The sequence below is a fragment of the Tauraco erythrolophus genome, chromosome 12, assembly GCF_009769465.1.
Source record: "Tauraco erythrolophus isolate bTauEry1 chromosome 12, bTauEry1.pri, whole genome shotgun sequence".
Taxonomy (NCBI): Eukaryota; Metazoa; Chordata; class Aves; order Musophagiformes; family Musophagidae; genus Tauraco; species Tauraco erythrolophus.
The window spans coordinates 19,052,729-19,072,415 of NC_141476.1; the positions used below are offsets into that span (position 1 = coordinate 19,052,729).

The 19,687-nt window shown below is 43.2% G+C and overlaps 1 protein-coding gene across 5 annotated transcripts in view; it reads right to left on the bottom strand.

Moving 5' to 3' along the window:
- The window catches only part of DCAF1 (DDB1 and CUL4 associated factor 1), a 54,880-nt gene extending 36,234 nt beyond the window's left edge, over positions 1–18,646 (bottom strand). For 4 of the 5 annotated variants that reach the window (XR_015222490.1, XM_086619362.1, XM_086619364.1 and 1 more), the window contains exons 1-8: positions 18,608–18,646; positions 12,690–12,807; positions 7,586–7,662; positions 6,300–6,373; positions 5,214–5,327; positions 3,008–3,145; positions 1,503–2,006; positions 191–292 (exon numbers count right to left, since the gene is read on the bottom strand). Coding sequence is in view for 4 of the 5 variants with exons in the window: in XM_086619362.1 (XP_086475488.1) it covers positions 191–292; positions 1,503–2,006; positions 3,008–3,145; positions 5,214–5,327; positions 6,300–6,373; positions 7,586–7,662; positions 12,690–12,799 (1,119 nt within the window). In the remaining variant the exon portion in view is untranslated. Of the gene's footprint in view, positions 1–190; positions 293–1,502; positions 2,007–3,007; positions 3,146–5,213; positions 5,328–6,299; positions 6,374–7,585; positions 7,663–12,689; positions 12,808–17,811; positions 17,872–18,607 lie in introns of those variants that run through there. The other variant, XM_086619361.1, reaches the window with a different exon arrangement.
- Between the last annotated feature and the right edge of the window lie 1,041 nt (positions 18,647–19,687).

Consider the following 19,687-nt stretch of genomic DNA (forward strand, 5'->3'; position numbering starts at 1 on the left):
ATTATTTTTAAATATTTGAGAGTTACAAAAACAAAACTGCAATGCACTCAACTTGAGTGAAAGCCAATTCCAATCCCAGGGAATCCTGCAAGATCCACAGGTCTAAAGAAGGTGAGCGTTTGCCTTTGGCACACGCAGCAGACATATTCAATGCTTATGGTACATTTTATGCACTATGAAAGTAATTTACCTTAAGAGCTTCAAAAGTGAGCAGCACATCATTTGTTCGCTTCAAATCGATGTAGTACATCATCAGCTCCCTTGATCCCAGTTGCATAAAGATGGGTAATAGCTGAGAAAAACAATAATGGGACACCAGCTTAATGTTTCATGGGAAATATGAGGTCTGTTTTGGTTTTTACTCTCTCAAACCCCCAACTTCCCCCTATTAGCAGATACCTGGTATGAGAGGTCAGTGGTAACCAGCTCCATCCATAGGAAGCAATAAAGGTTAACAGACCTCTTGTAATACATCTGCTGACTGCAGCAAGGTGCATGACAGCTGCCACACGGAAATCTTAAGACTCTCCTTCAAGTGCGGCTATGGCAAGTCCACACAGATACCACCCTGGTGATAGGCTCCACTTTCCATCTGTGCAAAGACAACTACCCAACAACTGAACAGAAAAAACAGGAGAGCAGGGCAACAAACCAAAACCCTTGGCATAACTCTTCGTCTAACAGCTTTATAGTATTAATTCCTATTTTTAAATCCTATTATTGCTGGCATATAAAGTGAACCAGTCAGCATGCGGGATTCTATGGGGGTTAATGGTTTCTTTGGCTCTCACAGAAGCAAGGCACACACATGCACACACACATAACACTTCACAAAGCAAAACTGTTGCTTTGTTCTAACTCAAATTAAGTTAAACCACCTAAAAAAACAAATTACACAGAGATACAGGTGGTCTGCAGACCTATGTTAACTTGAGGTTTATAGTTTAAAGAAAAAAAAAAGGGAAAAAGAAAAGTCTTTGGTGAATCTGACACTGCCCAACTACTTTGTCCATGTAAGTAACAAGAGCTCTCAAAAGCATCTGCATAACATGAGCACTGCCATTTCTCATCATAACTACTGCAGAGGTTACAAAAACCATTTCATTTAGAATTTCAAGTTCATTATTTCCTCAGACTTTTAACTGTTGGGGTCTATCACCTCCCCCAGAAGAAACTCTTTCAAACAAAGTGACTGCCTTGTGTCACGTAAGCAATCACCAAATTTAACAGAAACCAGAAATATAACTCCTAGTGCCATATTCCAACCACTTGGCCACACACCTGCTAAGTTCAGGTTCAGGTTTGAGTATTATCTACCAGGTAATAATACTTCATCAATTTGAAAGTCATCGACAACTCAGGAGAGATTACTGATCTTAATCATATCAGGAACTATCAGAGAGCGATACAACGGTTATGCAAATTTTTCCCCACCATACCACTCGCAGTTCTGCCAGGAGAATTCAAGCACAGAGTGCTTCCTCCCACCTCCATATGCTCACCTCTTGGTACTCCCCTAAGGGAGTCAGGTACTGAAGAATTAGCCTCTGCTCTATGGCAGGAGTCAAGGGGTAAAGCGTGTAATTAGTGCCAATCACCCACGGGGACATTTCTGACCAGCTGCTGTTGGACAGTTCAACAAACATTCGCTCTGGTTCTGAAGCAGAGAAGCCCAGCTTTTGCTTGGCCTTCCGGAAGCCATCTCTTTCATGCTGTTTCCCTGATTTGTTTTTTCTCAGTCCCCCATCATCTAGCTTTGTAGCAGAATTTACTCTGCTGCTAGTCTTGTGACTTGAATCAAGATGAAAGGAGATCTCCATATCCCCAGAAACTTCCTCTTGCTCTCCATCTACTGCCATCTCCCCATAATCCATATCCACAGCCTCTTCATCTAGAGGCAGCAGAGGATCTGATGGCACTTTCCGAGGACTGGGACGCTTGTTTTCTTGTTTTGTAGTCATTTCAGTAACCTGTAACTCTCGTAGCCGTCGAAGCACCAAAGCCACCTGTTTCACAAGAGAAGCATGCATGAGAATATACTTCCTACTTTGGCCATGCATCTCACAAAGACCATATTTTTTGTTCTTATCATATAACCAACTCTACAACATAAAGTGTCAAGCATTTCTGTGTACACAACAAATGTGGTGTACATTTTCCCAGAGAAATAATGATTTCAAAGTGAATAAGAAAACCCCAGCCCTTTTTGCTGCAGCTACTTTCTTTCTGAAATACCGGCACCCAGCCCCCAGAATGAGAAAGTGGCTTAAAAGCCATTAAGAGCAGATGAGCTATATTGGTGTTAACAGAACCACATATCATCTTCCACCATTCTTCCCTCATCTCTGTCTAGCCTAGAGTAAGGGCAACGTTCCCTTTGGAAGAAGCAGCTTTGATAAACTGCAGTTCCACAAAACCTAAGGCCATGCTTTTACTTTTAAAGGGTTTATCCGTGCAAGAAGTAGAATTCACCTATGCTTCCACACACCATACATCATCCTGAGAGACAAACCTGCCTATCCTACCTTCTTCCAAAAGTTATCTCAATTGCCGACAAACATCATACAGAATCGACACTGCACTGGTGAAAGGTTTACAATAGAATCGATTGCAATTTCATATTAAGTTGTCCTCACGTTGATTTACTTCTCATTTTAAAACCCCCGTCCGGTATGTAAGCCGCAACAGGCGATAGTTACAGAGTAAAGCTTGTGAAAATTTTTCTTTAAGGAAACTATGAATATTAAAAAGTATAGTATTTGCCTTCTTCGGCTTCCATTGGCATTTTTAACACAACTGGTATAACAGAATAATCAGGCCGCAGCCTCAGGAAACGCACATTGAGGAAAGGATGGAAAGCAGGAGCTACTGACTCTTGCAGATATTATTACAGCTACCGTAAGACCCATACATTAACTCATGAACATGAGCGCCCCACAAATTAAAAAAAAAATAAAGAGGTAAAAGTATCTGCCCTCTAAAAAAAAAAAGTGATTGAGATCATTACCAATTGTGAGTTCTCGTCCCTGTAATTTGCAGCAATATCTTGGTTTTCCATAGCTCCTCCTAGCAGCCCCGTTGCATATGTTCGTAGTGGGTGATCGGCCTCTCGTGCCCACTTAAAGAGATTTTCAACTATGCCTTCCTAGAATTAAGGAAATAAGAAAGCCATTCCAACAGTTATATTTCATTTTTAACTTCTCAGTCCCAGTGAAAGCATCTGTTGGTAACAGTTCTTCCTATTTGTAGTCATGAGCAGGCTAGATTTCCTACCAAGTATGTAATGAATCATGAAATAATATCTGGAAGAAAAAAAATATATTCTAACATTTTAAGCTACATAAAACTATTCCCAGGCATCAGATATTTGGAATCAGGATTTGCACGCCTGCAAAAGTCTTCTGAGGCAGTCAGTCAACCTACTGCCTAGGAAGCGGCAAAACACTACAGATATCGAGTAGCCAAAACAAACAAGCCCAAAGCTCTTGTCAGTTTCACTAACACAAATCTCCAGTAATTCAACAGATTTCAAAGAATCCGTGTTGAACTTATACCAAGTAGAACGGAATTTGGCTAAATTTCTAACATTTCACTAAAAGCTTACTAAGGCTAAATTGAAAAGTCACCTGCTGCCAGGGGAACTCTTTACACTAATGACTCCTCACCAACCAAAAGAACAATTCCCAAATCCATAAAGTTTGGAGAAGAGAGAAATGCATGCAAGTATACCAGTCTGCACATACACAAATCTTAATGTTAAGTACGGTTAATATTTTTAATAGTAACAAAATCAGCAGTGTTTGAATATGGACTGCCACGCAATCTTTCTTAACAAGGCTGTTTTAATTTTAATTAACACTTATGCAGTCTATTAAAAGACAGTGGGTTAGAATGAAAGATTCATGTTTTTTCCTCTAAATTGCTTGGATTTTGAAACATCATACAACGTCACACCATTATTGACAGGAATCCCGAACATAATTTGAACCATAGGTACGACAAAACAAAAGATCAGTTAAAAGTCATAATGAATAGACATACATTTAAATGAATTCTCAGCTTACAGATTTTGAGTTGCCTGTTACATATTTAAGCAAAATTGTGTTATTATTTAAATGCTCTTATGTAATTAAAAAAAAATAAAAAATAATCGATGAGATGTAAAATACCTTGGCCGCTAGACTGTGTCTTTATGACCAGAACAACATCCTCTTCACATGGATTTGTGAGCTATCCTAAAGCCTCCTACACACAGGAACCCAAAGTGCCACAACAGAGCTCTATATATTCTCAAGTCAAAAAGTTAAAAAGTCCTTAAATGCAAAATTAAACTTCAAAATTTCATTTCCATTTACAGAGATTTAGTCTCTGAAAAAAGCTACATTCTCCACAAATAGGGGACTACTGGTTTGCTTTTAAATTTTTTGGATCGAAGTCTCACAAGCCTTAGCCCTTGGACAGACCATAAAGATCTCAAATTAAATTCAATCCTTCACAAAGGGAGCACATTATTCTTTTCTTTTACCATGCTTTGTAGTTCACATCAATATTCCCAGTACTACAGAAATTAATTTAGAATTTTTATATAAAGCACTATTTGATTTCCAAACTTCAGAAAAACATTAATTTTTTACAGATGAGGAAACTGTGGCTCAGGAGTGAAATAAACTTTCTCCTCACTTTCAACCCTCTGTGCATTCCTTCAGAAAAGAAAGGAATATATGTCAACATACAGAAGTCTGATTCAGTTGTACATCCCAGTTCCAGATAATCCCCACAAAGCATGTGGATTTTAGACTGCTTAGTTAAAGTACGATTTGCTTATCACTTAGCTCTAACAATGCTATCACTCTGCTGTAGCTGGGGATTACTGGGCAAGACTTCTACAGCACATCTTTGCGTTCTGAACGGCCTGCTACATTCACAGGCTGATGAAATAACAATTCAAAGTATAACATTTCCCAAAACATTACATTAAGTTCCAGCTCCTCTGTTTGAATCAGTCCCGTTATACCTTCCAGCTGCAAAATGCCCAATATTTCATCAGCTGAACAAGCCAAGATCAAAAAGTCCCAAACCATTAGTAAGAGTGAATAGATTGTCTCCCAGAGACAGGATTTTAGTAGGACTTTTTACTGGTTTCTCCTGTGGGAAGAACTGTTGGAGTACCTAATACACCAAGCTTAAAAAACAAGCCTTAGTACAGATGATACCTTTTCCTGAAAGACAACAGCTGTTTCCAGTCCTGGCATGATATCCAAAAGAAGTCGGCAGGCAGCAGTGTTTAATGGAGGCTCTCGACTTGTCATCACGTAAGCATTCACTAGCTAGAAAAGATCAGGAACAGCATTGGTTTGAAATTCAACTCTGACCAACACCAGCGCGGCAAAAGCCTTACAACTCCCACAGCAGCAAAACGATAACGTAGGAAATGTCAGTGTGTAAGCCCTGGATCTAAAGATGACTAGCCTTTAACCTGCTCCCTCCAGTGCCTCAGAAGTTGAAGCTACTCCTCAGAGAAACAGAATTCTCCTCTGAGCTGCTGTTCACTGCCTAAATATCTATCTTGAACTGATTTGTAACGAAAAATGCCTAAAAAAAATTACAGTTCAGTGACAATGTAAACATGAAAAGGTAATAGCTGAAAAAAAATAACACAGAAATTGCACATTTTGAATGGCATCTATGTTTGCTTATCACTTGCAGCTTAAGACAGTGCAAGCAATCTGCCCGAATCCTTAGAGCAACATGTACTGACACAGGTGCTTGCAGAGAGGTGAGGGTAACAAAAATTCCAGCTATTAACTCACGGTAGAGTATAGCAACACAAGAGGAAAGCCAGATTCTTGCTTCTTAATCCTCTGCCTGAGTCTTCTAGAGCTGACATACTCCTCTGCTCCTACAAGCGGCCCAGCATTTCCAAGTACTCAGAGACAATGCATTGGAATTAGCAGTATTCATTTTCATTACAGAAATTAATTATACTTTTAAATTTGTATTAGGGGAGCTACATTTTCTTTAACGAGACTGATAAACCTTGAGAAGAACTAACTCAAATGTTTCTACACGTATTCCAGCACTCCTGAACAGCTCATGAACTCTCCTTTCCTTGAGACACTTCAACAGTGGCAAATGAGTTGCACTTAAACCCATTTTAAAAACCACTGCTGTGGAAGAGATAATCCCTAAACCAGTAAAATAAATATTAAACAAGTACTAAGGTCAACCAGCACAGAGTAAACAAAAGCCATAAAAAGGTGTCAGGAATTGACAGATATAGTTCTCAGAGCAAAACTTACCGCATTCATAAAGTCATCGTTCTTGAAAAGTATCCTCAGTAAGTGACCAAGCATGCACTCCGGGTCCGCTCGACCTGTGGGAGAAACAGGAAAAGACTTACCTACCTATCTCAAGATTAATAGTGAACTGCTGTCTTCAAATTGATTGTGGAATACTCTAGTTAGCAGGACCTTTCTCAGCAGGAAAATTACAGAAGAAAACATATGAATTATTCACCGACTCAACATTTTTTCTAGTAGTCACTGCATCCCTACAATGCCTACTAGTCAAAGCACAACACATTTTAGTGGTCCAATGGTATTTTACTGTCATTTTTGTAGACAGTGAAGATGCAGATGCCAGGCAAACTGTTCCAGTAACTTTGAAATAAGTCACCTCAAAAAAAAAAAAAAAAAGAAAAAGAAAAATCTAAAGATTAAAAAGCATCAGTAGCTGTATGTGACTCTTCTAAAGCACTACACTCACTCAAGAGCAAATTCAAGATAATCTGAGACAGACTGTCTTCTCTGTCCATCTAACACCTACTATTTCACATTAATTACAACTTGTTAACATGATCATACCCTTATGTCATAAATTAGCCTCTACAATACTCTTCCAAAACTCGACCCAGGGCCTCAAAATCATAGAATCATAGAATCATAGAATGGTTAGGGCTGGAAGGGACCTTCGAAGGTCATCTAGTCCAACCCCCCTGCAAGGAACAGGGATATCTCCAACTAGATCAGGTTGCTCAGGGCCTTGTCCAACCTGGCCTTGAACGTCTCCAGGGATGGAGCATCCACCACCTCTCTGGGCAACCTGTTCCAGTGTTCTACCACTCTCATAGTAAAAAATTTTTTCCTAATATCCAACCTGAACCTACCTCCCTCTATTTTAAAACCATTACCCCTTGTCCTATCATAACTGGCCCTCCTGAACAGCCTCTCCCCATCTTTCCTGTAGGCCCCCTTGAGGTACTGGAAGACCGCTATAAGGTCACCCCGGAGCCTCCTCTTCTCCAGGCTGAAGAGCCCCAACTCTTTCAGCCTGTCCTCATAGGAAAGGTGCTCCAGCCCTCTTATCATCTTCGTGGCCCTCCTCTGGACCCTCTCCAATCTTGCAGCAAACATCAAAACTGGCAAGTATCGGCACTACAGGGCACAATTACTCAGTGCAAAAGCAGTATTGGACCTTGATCAGCAGTGGGCACATTCAGGCTAAAAATTGCTTACTCTTAAGTGTGAATTACCAGGTACCCATTGTGACAAAATTGGTGCTGCCAAAAGCATTCAGGACATCTTACCTGGGTGTCGGTCATCAAATGGGTCTGGATCCCCTTTGCGGTACTCTTCAGTCTCTTTCTCAATCAGCTCGGACATTCTGCAGAAGGAACAACATCAAATGAGCAGAATTCACACTCGGTCTTCCCCTAGTGCACAGCTGCTCACAATGGCCTATCTGTCAAAGTACTATAAAACACCTCATCGACTTTCATTTGATCAGTACTCCACGCCACCACAGGATTTCAGACTATTCACAAGGGCATGTAGTGATAGGACAAGGGGCAATAGATTAAAACTGAAAGAGGGGAGATTTAGATTAGATCTAAGGAAGAAATTTTTCACTCTGAGGGTGGTAAGGCACTGGAGCAGGTTGCCCAGAGAAGTTGTAGATGCCCCACCCCTGGAAGTGTTCAAGGCCAGGTTGGATGAGGCTTCGGGCAACCTGGTGTAGTGGAGGATTTCTCTGCCCATGGCAGAGCAGTTGGAACTAGATGATCTTTGAGGTCCCTTCCAACCCAAACCATTCTATGATTCTATGATTCTACAATAGAGGGGTGAGAAGCGAGACCTGCCTCTAACATCTCATCCCCCTCACTGTGCTCCAGAACACGCTGAATCCATATCGATGCACAAGCATGATGCTCTGGAGCAGTCAACACCTTTTATTTACTCATGTTAAGAGTTCTGGTGATGTCTACGACACATACTGCAGAGAACCAGAGTAAGTGAAGAGCTCGAGTAGTACTTCTCACCATCACATAGTCTTTCTTTTGCAGTAGAGTAAGTCCTGGACAGGTGACTGAGTCCTCCTTCCTATTCAGCCTGTGCAGGGGCAGCTGCTCAAACTGCCTACACACTTTTTCATTATTTTTGCATATTAAATTTTAACAATATTGTGTAATAATAAAAGTATTTAATATTCAATAAAGTGCTGTGTAATCTCTATTCAACTTATCCCTTCGGCACGATCAAAGTTCAACTTCTTAGCACGTGTCAGTTCTGCAATGGATAAGACAAGCAGAAACTCAGCCAGTTCCCTATTCACAGACTTTCAAAGTACATGAAATGCTCCTCCATATCAGAAAAAAATTGAAGGTTGTTTTGAAGCTACGGCTTCCCCTAAACGGAGAAGCAGCCTCAGCAGACACAAGAAATGCTACGCTCCAATTCATTTAGAATAACCAGTAAAGGAATGAATTATTATTTTTCTTTAAACAGAATCAAGAAGAGGGAGATTATCTCATAGTCAAGCAATAAATAATTCCATAGTCATCCACTGTCTTTCTCCATGAAGTATTACAGCAGAAACATATGCAGTTTGAGGTGAAATAAAGAGCAGTATTCAAAAAACGTTAGCAAATTAAATCTTATTTCCTTGGTACAAAACCTCATTCCCTCCCCTCTACTGAGGTCTAGAGCAGGGTGCAGAATCTCTGTGCAGCACAGCATTTTAAAACACGGTCTTAATACCTCAAGGTGGTGATCCAGGCAGAGTTTATTATAGGGGAGGGAAAACTGCTGGAAGGCTGCAGCAATCCCTGGGAAAATACTTGTCTTTTGCAGGGAATTTCCCTTACAGAACGCCACTGACTTCTACTCTATTTCTGTTACTTTCCAGAAAATATCCCGTGTTCCCAGGGACAGTTACAGGCAAAAATGTCCTTAGTCCTGCCTCTGTGAACTACACAGACTTACCAGTACGACAGAGGATGATGTTATGAAGCCTGCCCAGATTGTAGGAACAGCAAATTAGCTTACCAGGAACAAACAGGGAACTTTTCTGCCTGCCTCTGATCCAGCAATTGCCTTTCAGCACATTGTTTATGCTGTGGGGTTCTAATATTTACTTTTAGTAAGCCTGAATGTGTAGAGATGTAAATTGTGTCTCTTGCTAACAGGTGGCACAGCTTGAGATCTCATGAATTTCTGGCAAAAGCAAGTTATTTAAATATCCACTGTCAGCTCCTCATTTTTTTTCCATGAGAACTAATTGCTTGAGGGGTGCCTGCTGACAGACAACGGGGACAAATGGGGAATTGAGAAGCTGCACCCTAGATTTGTCAGGTCTTTTTAGGTGATAATCAGAATTTTGACTATGTGCCAGACAAGCAGCATGGAAAGCGAGCATAACATTCTCCTCGGTCCATCCTGCTTAGGTAGGCAGCCAAACAGCATGCCAACTGAAGCTGCCGAGTGGTTTTAGGGACAACAACATTATCACAGCCTAGCTGAAACAGGCACGTGAATCATCAATTACAGTTTTTTTTGAGACAATTAGTCACAATTGTTTGACCAAAATAAAAAAGCACTGCCTCTTTAAAACTGACTTTCAAAAAAAAAAAAAAAATCAAGGTTGCTTGTAATACCCTTCTTTTAACTAAGGCATACAAAGGTGGTTTGTGAAGTGACTTGGACAAATCTGTCTAGATCAACAGCTTTTCCAATTCTCGGTTGAAATGACAGGAGAGTCAAATAACTAACAAACCTCGTTCCTGCTCGTAACATAGGCACGTGGTACGCCAGGCTTTAACAACAACCAGTTCACAAAAACGCTGAACTCTCATTCAGGTTTCAAGATTTCCTTTGTCCACTTTGCATTATGTTGGTTCTCTAGCCACTTCAGAGTTCGCCGACAAGATCTAGGTTTTACATGGGCCTAGGGGTTCTTTCCCTCCACTTCTGACTAATTTTTTTTCTCTTTACAAGCACCTTTGTGATCATCGTTGGAAATTTAGTCAGATCCTCATTTTCACTTGCCACAAACGGAGCTCACCTTGAGGGTGAGGAAGGAAGGGGCAGTGGTATACATAAAAGTATGTCAACTTTGCAAGACTCCCAGTGATCTAGACCGTATAAATAAAACCATCCTGACATTGCTCCTTGCCATCATTTGGCATTAATGACCAACCTGAGCCACTACAACAGATTGTCAGCAGTGTAAGATGCTCCAGTATCCCGTATCACAAGACGCTTTGTTCGTGGAGATGAAGCATGATGTTAGGCTGCTGATTTATTCCCTTTATGAAAGAGGTTCCTGGGATGCAGTGAAGGATCTCACTCCCACGGTTTGCCGGAATGGTTGAACACGACTTGCACCCACACTATGAACTAATGCTCTTGCAGGATCATTTCAATTTACAATATTTTTGAAAACCATATATATTACATATCTGTCACTTGCTGACAAGCTTTCCAAGCAATTTCTTCAATTCATACCTTCTGACACTCTAGAGTTTGTAAATCCAGAAAACTTGCTTATTTGGAAGTGACAATTTAGCTGTGGCCTATAAGCCATACTGTTGCTGTTCTTGTCCTATTACTGTTGAAACACTCGCTGCTGCACTCTCACATGTGCTGCCTCGGCATCCCATTTAATGGGCCCCCATCCACACAGGGCAGTTTTCTTCCATTCAGCCCAGAAGGCAGAAGGAAGTAGGAAAATGTCACTTAACAACAAGCATGACCACAGCTTCCTCTGCTTTAAGTCTAAAACAATACGCAAGGGCAGTGCTCTGCCTCGGGACATCAGCTAATGCAAGCTCCAGTTGGTGAGGATTCCTTGCATGTCTTCCAGCAAATTCTTTTAAACCTAGGCTGTATCTAAAACCCTCTACTCCAAACAGACGCATGGCTTTCAGTGATACCTGAAGCACTGTAAACCCAACTTCTGCCAGAGCCAGTAGATTCTCTTGCTCTGCACCTTAGATAAACCTGTATTACCTCCTCTAAAGCCAAAATACTCAAGCTTTCACCATCCATAACCACCCTGTCTGCTGCACAGAAACCTTGGAGAGCCAGAAGAGAGTTATCAAACTTGTCTGGACATAAACAATGCAGGGAACTCAAGGAGCTGGCAAGAAATGCCAGACTGCTTTAAACACAAGAAAATACATGTTTAATTCAAATTTCTTTAGATTTCTTAGAATATAGTAAATTTCTGCTGTTTATGCCTGCAAAAAAAAAAGCCTGGAAATAGCACATATGTTTCCTTCAAGACACAAATCAGACAATAAACAAAGATACACCAAAACACATCTCATGATTTTCAAGAAACCTACTCATTTTCAAATGTTTAAGATCAGCTTCCTGCTGCTCGTCTCCCTCTTCTGCTCCGCTATTTTTAAAACGCAGTAAGAGCAGCAAAGAAGTTGTGCCCACTAGGTGAGGCATGGCACAGATCCGTGCAAAGAAACTCCACCAGATTCCAGCTATTTCTACCCAGTGCCAGCTCAGAATCTGTGTGCTGACCTGTCAGACTCAACAGCGCAGAGCAGCACGGTACAGAAACCTGGATTGCTCCTAATGTATAAGCACAGTAAGTCCTTCTGCACACACTAGGCAGGCCATAGGTCTGCCAAGAGAGGCACAAGGAGGAATCGGGTGGAATTTCTGTGAATCTCCTGTTAAAAGAAGAGTAATACCAGTTTACTCAAGAGAGGCCTGGCTTGGGAAACCACAAATGCAACTGATAATTCAAATGCTTCTCTTGCAATAGAAGATGTCTTATAATTAATGGTCCTACTAGTACCTAAACATCTCCTAAAAATAATTTACTGGTCCAGGGAATATTTTCCTCACACATAAAATACAACGTCAGTCAATCAACATCCAGTTTAAAAAAAAAATTAATCAAGTTCTAAAATTTTGGTTTAAACATGCTCTATGAGCTTCAACAGAATCTTCTTAATATAATCCTCTAGATTCATCCAAGGAGTCTCTCTCGTTCTTTCATTTAATCTGACCAACGTTGCTACAATTGTAAATCCCACACCACCGCTCTGATGGAACAACATTCTCATAGCTTTCCATCTTGATCAATGTTTTATAAGCTTCCAGTGAAGATACCAAAGTTATTTCAACTATTTAGTGATTCCCTTGATTCCTATTATTTCAGAGAATTAAATTCATGTTTTAGAGACAGTGTGTGTAAGCTCTTTGCAATCTAAATTTCTCACCAAAAATTGTGTGTATTTAAATACCACACTCATAGTTCAACTTCCAGACCAAAGAAAATTAATTACCAACAGGTAGTCAGGTATGTAAAAACCTCAAGCAGAAACCTGGTAAAAGCTGCTGCCAAGTAACTTCAGATACCGATCTAGGAATTTATTTAATAGATCTTACCTGGTGAGAATAGGGACCATGTCTTGCCCGCTGCCATGTTCTTTCTCCCATTGCTCAAGCAAAGCAGTGAGCTCAGCCTTGGAGTCCACATGCCCAGATCCTGAAGTCATGGCTTAGCCTAAGGCAGAGGTAACAACCAAAAAAAAAAAGGCAGAAAAATAAGCAAGAAATCTCATACAGTTTCACCATATTCATTGAAATAATCTAAATCAAAGATTTACAAGTCATTTGGAAGAGGCAAATAAATACTCAGCAACAAGGAATGAGAAAGAGAAGATGAAGTGACAGAATACTGCTGAACTTCACTTTCAAAGTTGGAAGCTTATTTTTGGTTCTTTGCCTGCAGAATAAAGAACATGCGCACGCTTTGAACACAAGTCTTAACTGGTGTGTGACAGCCCTGACCATGATGGGAAGTATGCACAGCTAACCACAAGCGTGTTCAGTACCGAAGCTTTTTAAAACTGCCTCAATTCCGTGAGCAGACCTAAGGTAGTTGCTCAGGGATTTACTCAAGAAACAAAAAAGCTAAGGCAGCAAGATTATGATCAGTGTCATTATTCCACTTTAACACCCTGCAGACAGCAGTGAAAGCACCAAGAATCGTATCAGCTCCACGCTGCCAAGGAGGCAGAAGGCAGCGGCACTGAGGAGCTGCGGGCAGTGGAAGGAGCACCAAAAGGGTGGCAGTTGGGAAACAGAGGAGGTCGATGCATCACTCCTTGTTCAAGGTTTCCAAGGACAGACAGTGGCTCTAATAAGAAGGAAGAATGATCATAGGAGGGAGCACTGGAACAATTACTTCAGGTTTATCAGCCTTTACTTGCAGGACAGCAGCTGACAGAAGATCTACCTTCTCATCCTCAAAAGTGAGATCCCCCCACAGTAGTGACTTGCTAAGGTACCATTTAATGAAGGGAACTATCACTTCAGATCCTGTTTAAGCCTCTAAATTTCCAGGTGTCAACTTCTGTCACTCTGATAAAAATCTACTAGAAACAGACCAAACTAGAAAAAAACCTGTCTCAAAACACTGCTGTGTCCTTAGTTTCCAATCTGACAGACTGTGATTGCTGTGAAGAGTTGTAACTTCTGGAGGAAGGAACACCCAATCCTAATTTATAAATTGACCTTGTATTGGAGATGGAGAGGAAAATCAAAGCAAAAGAAATTTTCATGTCTAAAAACACACGAAAATTTCCATGTCATAATATGGAAAACATCCATCCGCCATAAGATCAAATACCCATTTGCCATAACTGACCCAGAGAAAGAACTTTCCAAAACAACGTTAAATACAGATATGTTTAAGACAGTGACATAAACATCAACTCCTGAAATACACACTCAGAATCAGTCAAATGACAGACTATAAAGGGAGCCACAGGTTACATAAGCATTTACAGCCCAAGTTCATTCTGAAAAGCATCACCATGTTTAACCGAGTGCTGGATACCTCTGATTTGCTTAAAACCTTTTCTCGTTGAGGGAATGGATGAACAAGTCTGCAGCTCTACCTCCTGCCTCATAGGTGCTTCTGAATTCAATGTATTGTGACTGGTTAGTTACATGGGAGACAAGAAGTGAAGATCACTCAGCTGAAGATGAAACTGGCAGAAACTGCACAATATCATCACCCAAGGACTACAGAAAAAATAAACCAGCGACTTGTAGACACCCAGTCTGAAGAACACCATTTTGATAAAAAGTACTATATAAAGTGAGCACATGCTAACAAAAAAAACCCTACCTAAGCATAAAGAAAGATGATGTTTTCTAAATGACAAGTAATTATGATTTTATCTAGAGCATTCATTATTCATTCACCACAGAACTAGACCAGGAAATTTGATGAAAACGCCTAAATTGCTTTGGAAAAAACACTACCCAAATGCAGGCAACAAAACATAACGAAATTGTACACACACACACCCTGCAACATCTTTGAAATGGAAAACTATTCCAAGTTCATAAAGCTGTATTCCTTTTTTCATTAACTCAACAACACTTGCCAGCAGCGTTTCTGAGCTTTTAAATATCACAGATGAACACAGATTCAGACAAATCTACGCTGAGCCTTAGAATGCAAGTGCTGGAACGGTATCTGCATTCAACCATTTCAGACATCTCCACCTTCATTCTACACCCAAGGGTACAGAAAAAAGTGCCTTGTGATCCCAGAGCTTGTATAAGGCCTGTACAGGCTCCTGCAATCTGAAGAATGGTTTACTTCCCCTGACAACCCTTAACTATTCCAGCTAGAAAATACGAAAGGTCCAGCAATACCTGCAACAGGTCAACAAAGTTCCAGCCAGGAAGACCACAGGAACTGCTCACATTGCCCTCTGGGACACCCAGCGCTATTCCATAACCAAGCAAAAACCAGAAACATCCAGCTGTCCCTAAAACCTGGCGTATTACCTGACTTAAAGCACATTATGGATCTAAATAACTGGCACTGACACACAACTGTTTTCCTGAAATAAAGTTAAAACATAAAAACACCACCCTTTCTATAGGTACACAGCAACGAAAGTAAATGTCTCACCACGACATCCCACCTGTTCAAATATATATATAAATAAAAAATATATTCTCACCTTATCCCTCCCAACCTATTCAAATAAATTTGGCTGTTATAGATGGCCCTGCAAAGAGCAGCAACAACAAAAATTACCTCAGAAGCATCTACTTTCACAGGACTCATATTAAGGCATGTTAGCAGTAAAATATGTATGGATGGAATACTACGGCAGGTGAATCGCTTTAAATACAAGAACCAAAGCAATTCCTACTGCACTCACTTTTTTCAATAATTCCATCTTAAATCAAAGTGAAGAACTCCACAGAAAGGACAAGATCATAAATGGTATGAACTAAACTCTAACTGTCAGAAATAAACCTGGCCTGTTGGAGAGGAAGGCCTGTGAGAGCAACTCAGACTTTCACTACTTCCCTTGGACGAGCTAGTGAACAAACGCAACTAGCACAACAGGGAACAGCTATCTCATTGTGGATTTAAATCCATGGGGTTTTTTAAACTTTTTTTAAAGAAGTTTGGAAAATCATGGCCTACTACAGATTTCAACTATAATACCTAATAAGTTAAGGAATGGAAAATTTTTTTCCAAACACCACTATTGTCAAAACATCGTATTTAGAATCACTAGAACTGATACAAAGAAATCATAAAGCACTTGCTGAAAAGATTTGACTTTGAAAGACAAATATTTACAACCTTAACTACCACGTACTGTGAACACTCCCACTGAAAATCCACACGTGCCTGTTTCAGCACAGTGCTGCACACAGTACTGCTTCAACGTTAAACACTACTTCGTATTGCAACATCACAGCAAAGGTTTTGTGAGCACTTCACTCTCCTGAACTCAGATGTAAAAACTTGACAGAACAGGGAAACCCAAAGAGGTATTCAGATACAGGTACCTAGAAGTACTCACTGGTTTTTGAAATAGAATCATAGAATGGTTAGGGTTGGAAGAGACCTCAAAGATCATCTAGTTCCAATCCCCTGCCATGGGCAGAGACACCTTCCACTACACCAGGTTGCCCAAAGCCTCATCCAACCTGGCCTTGAACACCTCCAGTGATGGGGCATCTACAACTTCTCTGGGCAACCTGTTCCAGTGCCTCACCACCCTCAGAGGGAAAAATTTCTTCCTTAGATCTAATCTAAATCTCCCCTCTTCCAGTTTAAATTCATTGCCCCTTGTCCTATCACTATATGCCCTTGTAATAAGTCCCTCTCCAGCTTTACTGTAGGTCCCCTTTAAGTACTGGAAGGGTGCTAGAAGTTCTCCCTGGAGCCTTCTCTTCTCCAGGCTGAACAGCGCCAACTCTCTCAGCCTGTCTTCATAGCAGAGGTGCTCCAGCCCTCGGATCATCAAACACCTCAGTGCTGGGGTCATCTCAGTCAGACACCTCTGAACGATGAAGAAACACAAGTCCCACAGCCCTCTAACTGCAAACCTTGAGGAGCGCATGATACGGTTCAAGCAGCTCAACCTCCCCTTGTCGTTCCTTGACACGTTCGAGCACCACACTGACTGCAACGCCGCTACAGGTCACTCACTCACTGATTGTGCCACCACATATGAAATCCTTTCATGAAAAGGATTACGAAGTTCCGAACGCACTGACCTGAACACAGATACACGTTTTAACGTATGAAACCCCTTAGGTGAAGGTAAGTCTATTTGGAAAACAACAATTTGGTTACTTAAAATCTATACCTTAGCAATTTAAATGGAAAATGAAACAGTCACATAACGAAACCAAAAATCATACCTTACAGGGAAAAAAAAATATCAATTTTAATCAACTTTGCAGGAAGACTGCATATTTAAATTCATATGTGGACAAAAATTACAAGAGGATTTGTACATCTACATGTATAGAGCCAACTCAAATTCTAATAACTACACTTTGACCTAGCTGAGATAATCGAGTTTTATATTGTTCCTAAACATGATCCTAAGTATGGCTGAGGACACAATGTAGATGAGAAGTTTAACATAGTAACATGACACCACAGGTTAAAACTAGGAACTCATGAGTTGGAATCTAGTTAAATACATAACAAGCTGAACAGTGTATCTGTATGTTCTATGTTCTTCCACATTTATGTTTTAACACGAAGAATTTCTTACTTTAAAAAAACAAAAAAACCACAACACCCTCTCATCACAATTATTCTTTAAATGGATGAGCTACCAGACAGCTATTTGCCTAAACCTGTTGAGTCTGAAATAACCATGCCAAAGTTAATGCTGAAGCGTGACGAACTGTCAAGACTGAAGTTCACTTGTGGAAAAAAGCATGCCACAAACTAACAAAGTCTTCACAATCCACGGAGAATAAAACCCTGGTTTGGTACAGTACCCAAGTGAAGCTTTAAGGGAAGTCCTTGTTTGCTCAACTTCCCACTTTCGGCGCTAACAGAATCCAATTTGGCTGTTACTACAGAACATACTCTTAACGTTGCTTTAAATATTTGTTTAAAAATTCGTGATTTTTTACAGTTAGAATATTTTTTAAGGCCAGGGAAAGAAAACCACAAAGTTGTTTAGTTGCCTGGAATTTCTGCTTTTACAAAACAAACCTGGAACTATGTGCTGATCTGCCAGGACAAGCACAGAAAACAGGAACGAACTTCTGCTGTCTACAAGGGAAGGTAAAAAAACCAAAACCAATGCCCCGTTTCAACACCGATTCCTCTTTACGCCGCCAGAAAGAAAACCAGGAGGCCCCCACCTCCCCGGAGGAGCACGGAGACTGGCTCCAGCGAGGGAAGCGTGCGGCCACTGACAGCTCTCGCGGGGTCCCACACGGCAGCACGCCCCCAGCCTGCAGGCGGGAGCGGACCGTGCGCCGGGACCCAACGGGAGGGACCACCGGCGCTGCCCGCTCGAACCGAAGGGGGACGGGGGGGCCAAGCCGAAGAGCCGCCCTTCCCGAGGAGGCCCGGCGCAGCCCCGCGCCGAGCGGCGCCTCCGCAGGCCCCAGCGCCGGAGGAAGAAGAGCCGCGGCGGAGGGGGCGGGCCGGCCGGCGGAGGCCCGGGGCGGGCGGGGCCGGCGCGGCGCAGGCCCGCCCCCCCACACCGCCGGCCGGCTGACAGGCCGCGGGGGGACGAGGCGCAGCGCCCCGCCGGGCCCCAACCGCCCTTCGCCGCAGCGGCGCTTCGCAGGGCCCCCCCAGCGCGGGGGCGGGGCGCCCCGGCCAACCCGCCCCCGCCCGGCGGCTCCGTCAGGTCCTGAGGCGACCCCCCCCCCCCTCCCCCCCGCCCCTTCCCCCCTCCCGCCCTCCCCCTGCCCGGCGCGGAGGCCGCGGCCGCCAACCGACGCGGCGCGGCCCGGCCGAAGCGCGGCGCGGCCCGCCCCCGCCCGGCGCCCCGCACCTGCCCGATGCCCCGCTGGGTCGCCGCCGCTGCCCCCGGCCCCTGCGCTCGGCCCCGCACTCCCCGCGGCGGCCGCGACTGCTGTGGCGGGCACACACTTTGCGCGTCACAGCGCTGGCGGCCGCGTCACGGCGCGCGAGGCAGCGTTCCCAGCCGCGGAGGGGGAGGAGGCGGCCGGGGCTTCGCGCTCGGCCTCCTGGGAAACGGAGTTTGCGCGGGGCGGGCTCTCTGCGCATGCGTCCGCGGGGGAGGCTGGGAGTTGTAGTTCCCGGCGGGCGCCGCCATTGCGCCCTACTCCCAGCCCAGCGCACCTCGGCTTCGGGGGCGAAGGCGTGTTTTCCTGGGAGAGAGGCGAGGCTATTCGCTCTGCTTTTTCCAGGCTGGCACGGAGGAGTACCAGGAGCACCCTGACAGCCGGGTGTCTGCCCCGACAGCGGCGTAGCCACGGGCACGCCGCCGTCCCGCCCGACGGGCACGGCGGGGACCTCCACCAGCTGCGTCTTTTTCTTCCTCTCTCGCATCAAGGCTGAGCGTTCGCTTTTGCATCGTTCAGCTGCGTAACGTTACTTACGGGCAGGCAGCGGGGCGTGTCAGTGAGAGGGCATCTTGAATATGAGCTCAGATGGCGAGTGCACCTGCCTTCGCTCCCCGTCCGGAAGGATTTCTCCGCTTCCTATCTGCAAGACAGGAACATCATCCTATTTCTCCCCAGTTAAACGGGGACTGGTTTTGGCAGTGGAAGCTGAACACCCACCTCCACCTCTGCTCTGGGCCATGCCCAACAGCGGGAAGGGGGAGACTGGACTGTAGCACTTCAGCTCCTGTCCCTCATCCCCACCCCTCCTCCTTGGCTGCAGGAGTTCGCTCTCTCCCCAGTCCTTTCCTCTAACACCCCACGGGAGAAGCTATGCGCACGCATGCAATGAGAGAGAGTCTGTGTGCAGAGAAACCCCTCAGCATTGCGTAGCACCATCCATGTTCACTTTCCACATGCACAGTCTTCCATTCCTCTGGGATTTTTTTTTTTCCTTGCGTGTTGGCGCTGCAGAGGAAGTAGCCCAGCTCTTTGGGCAGCATGTG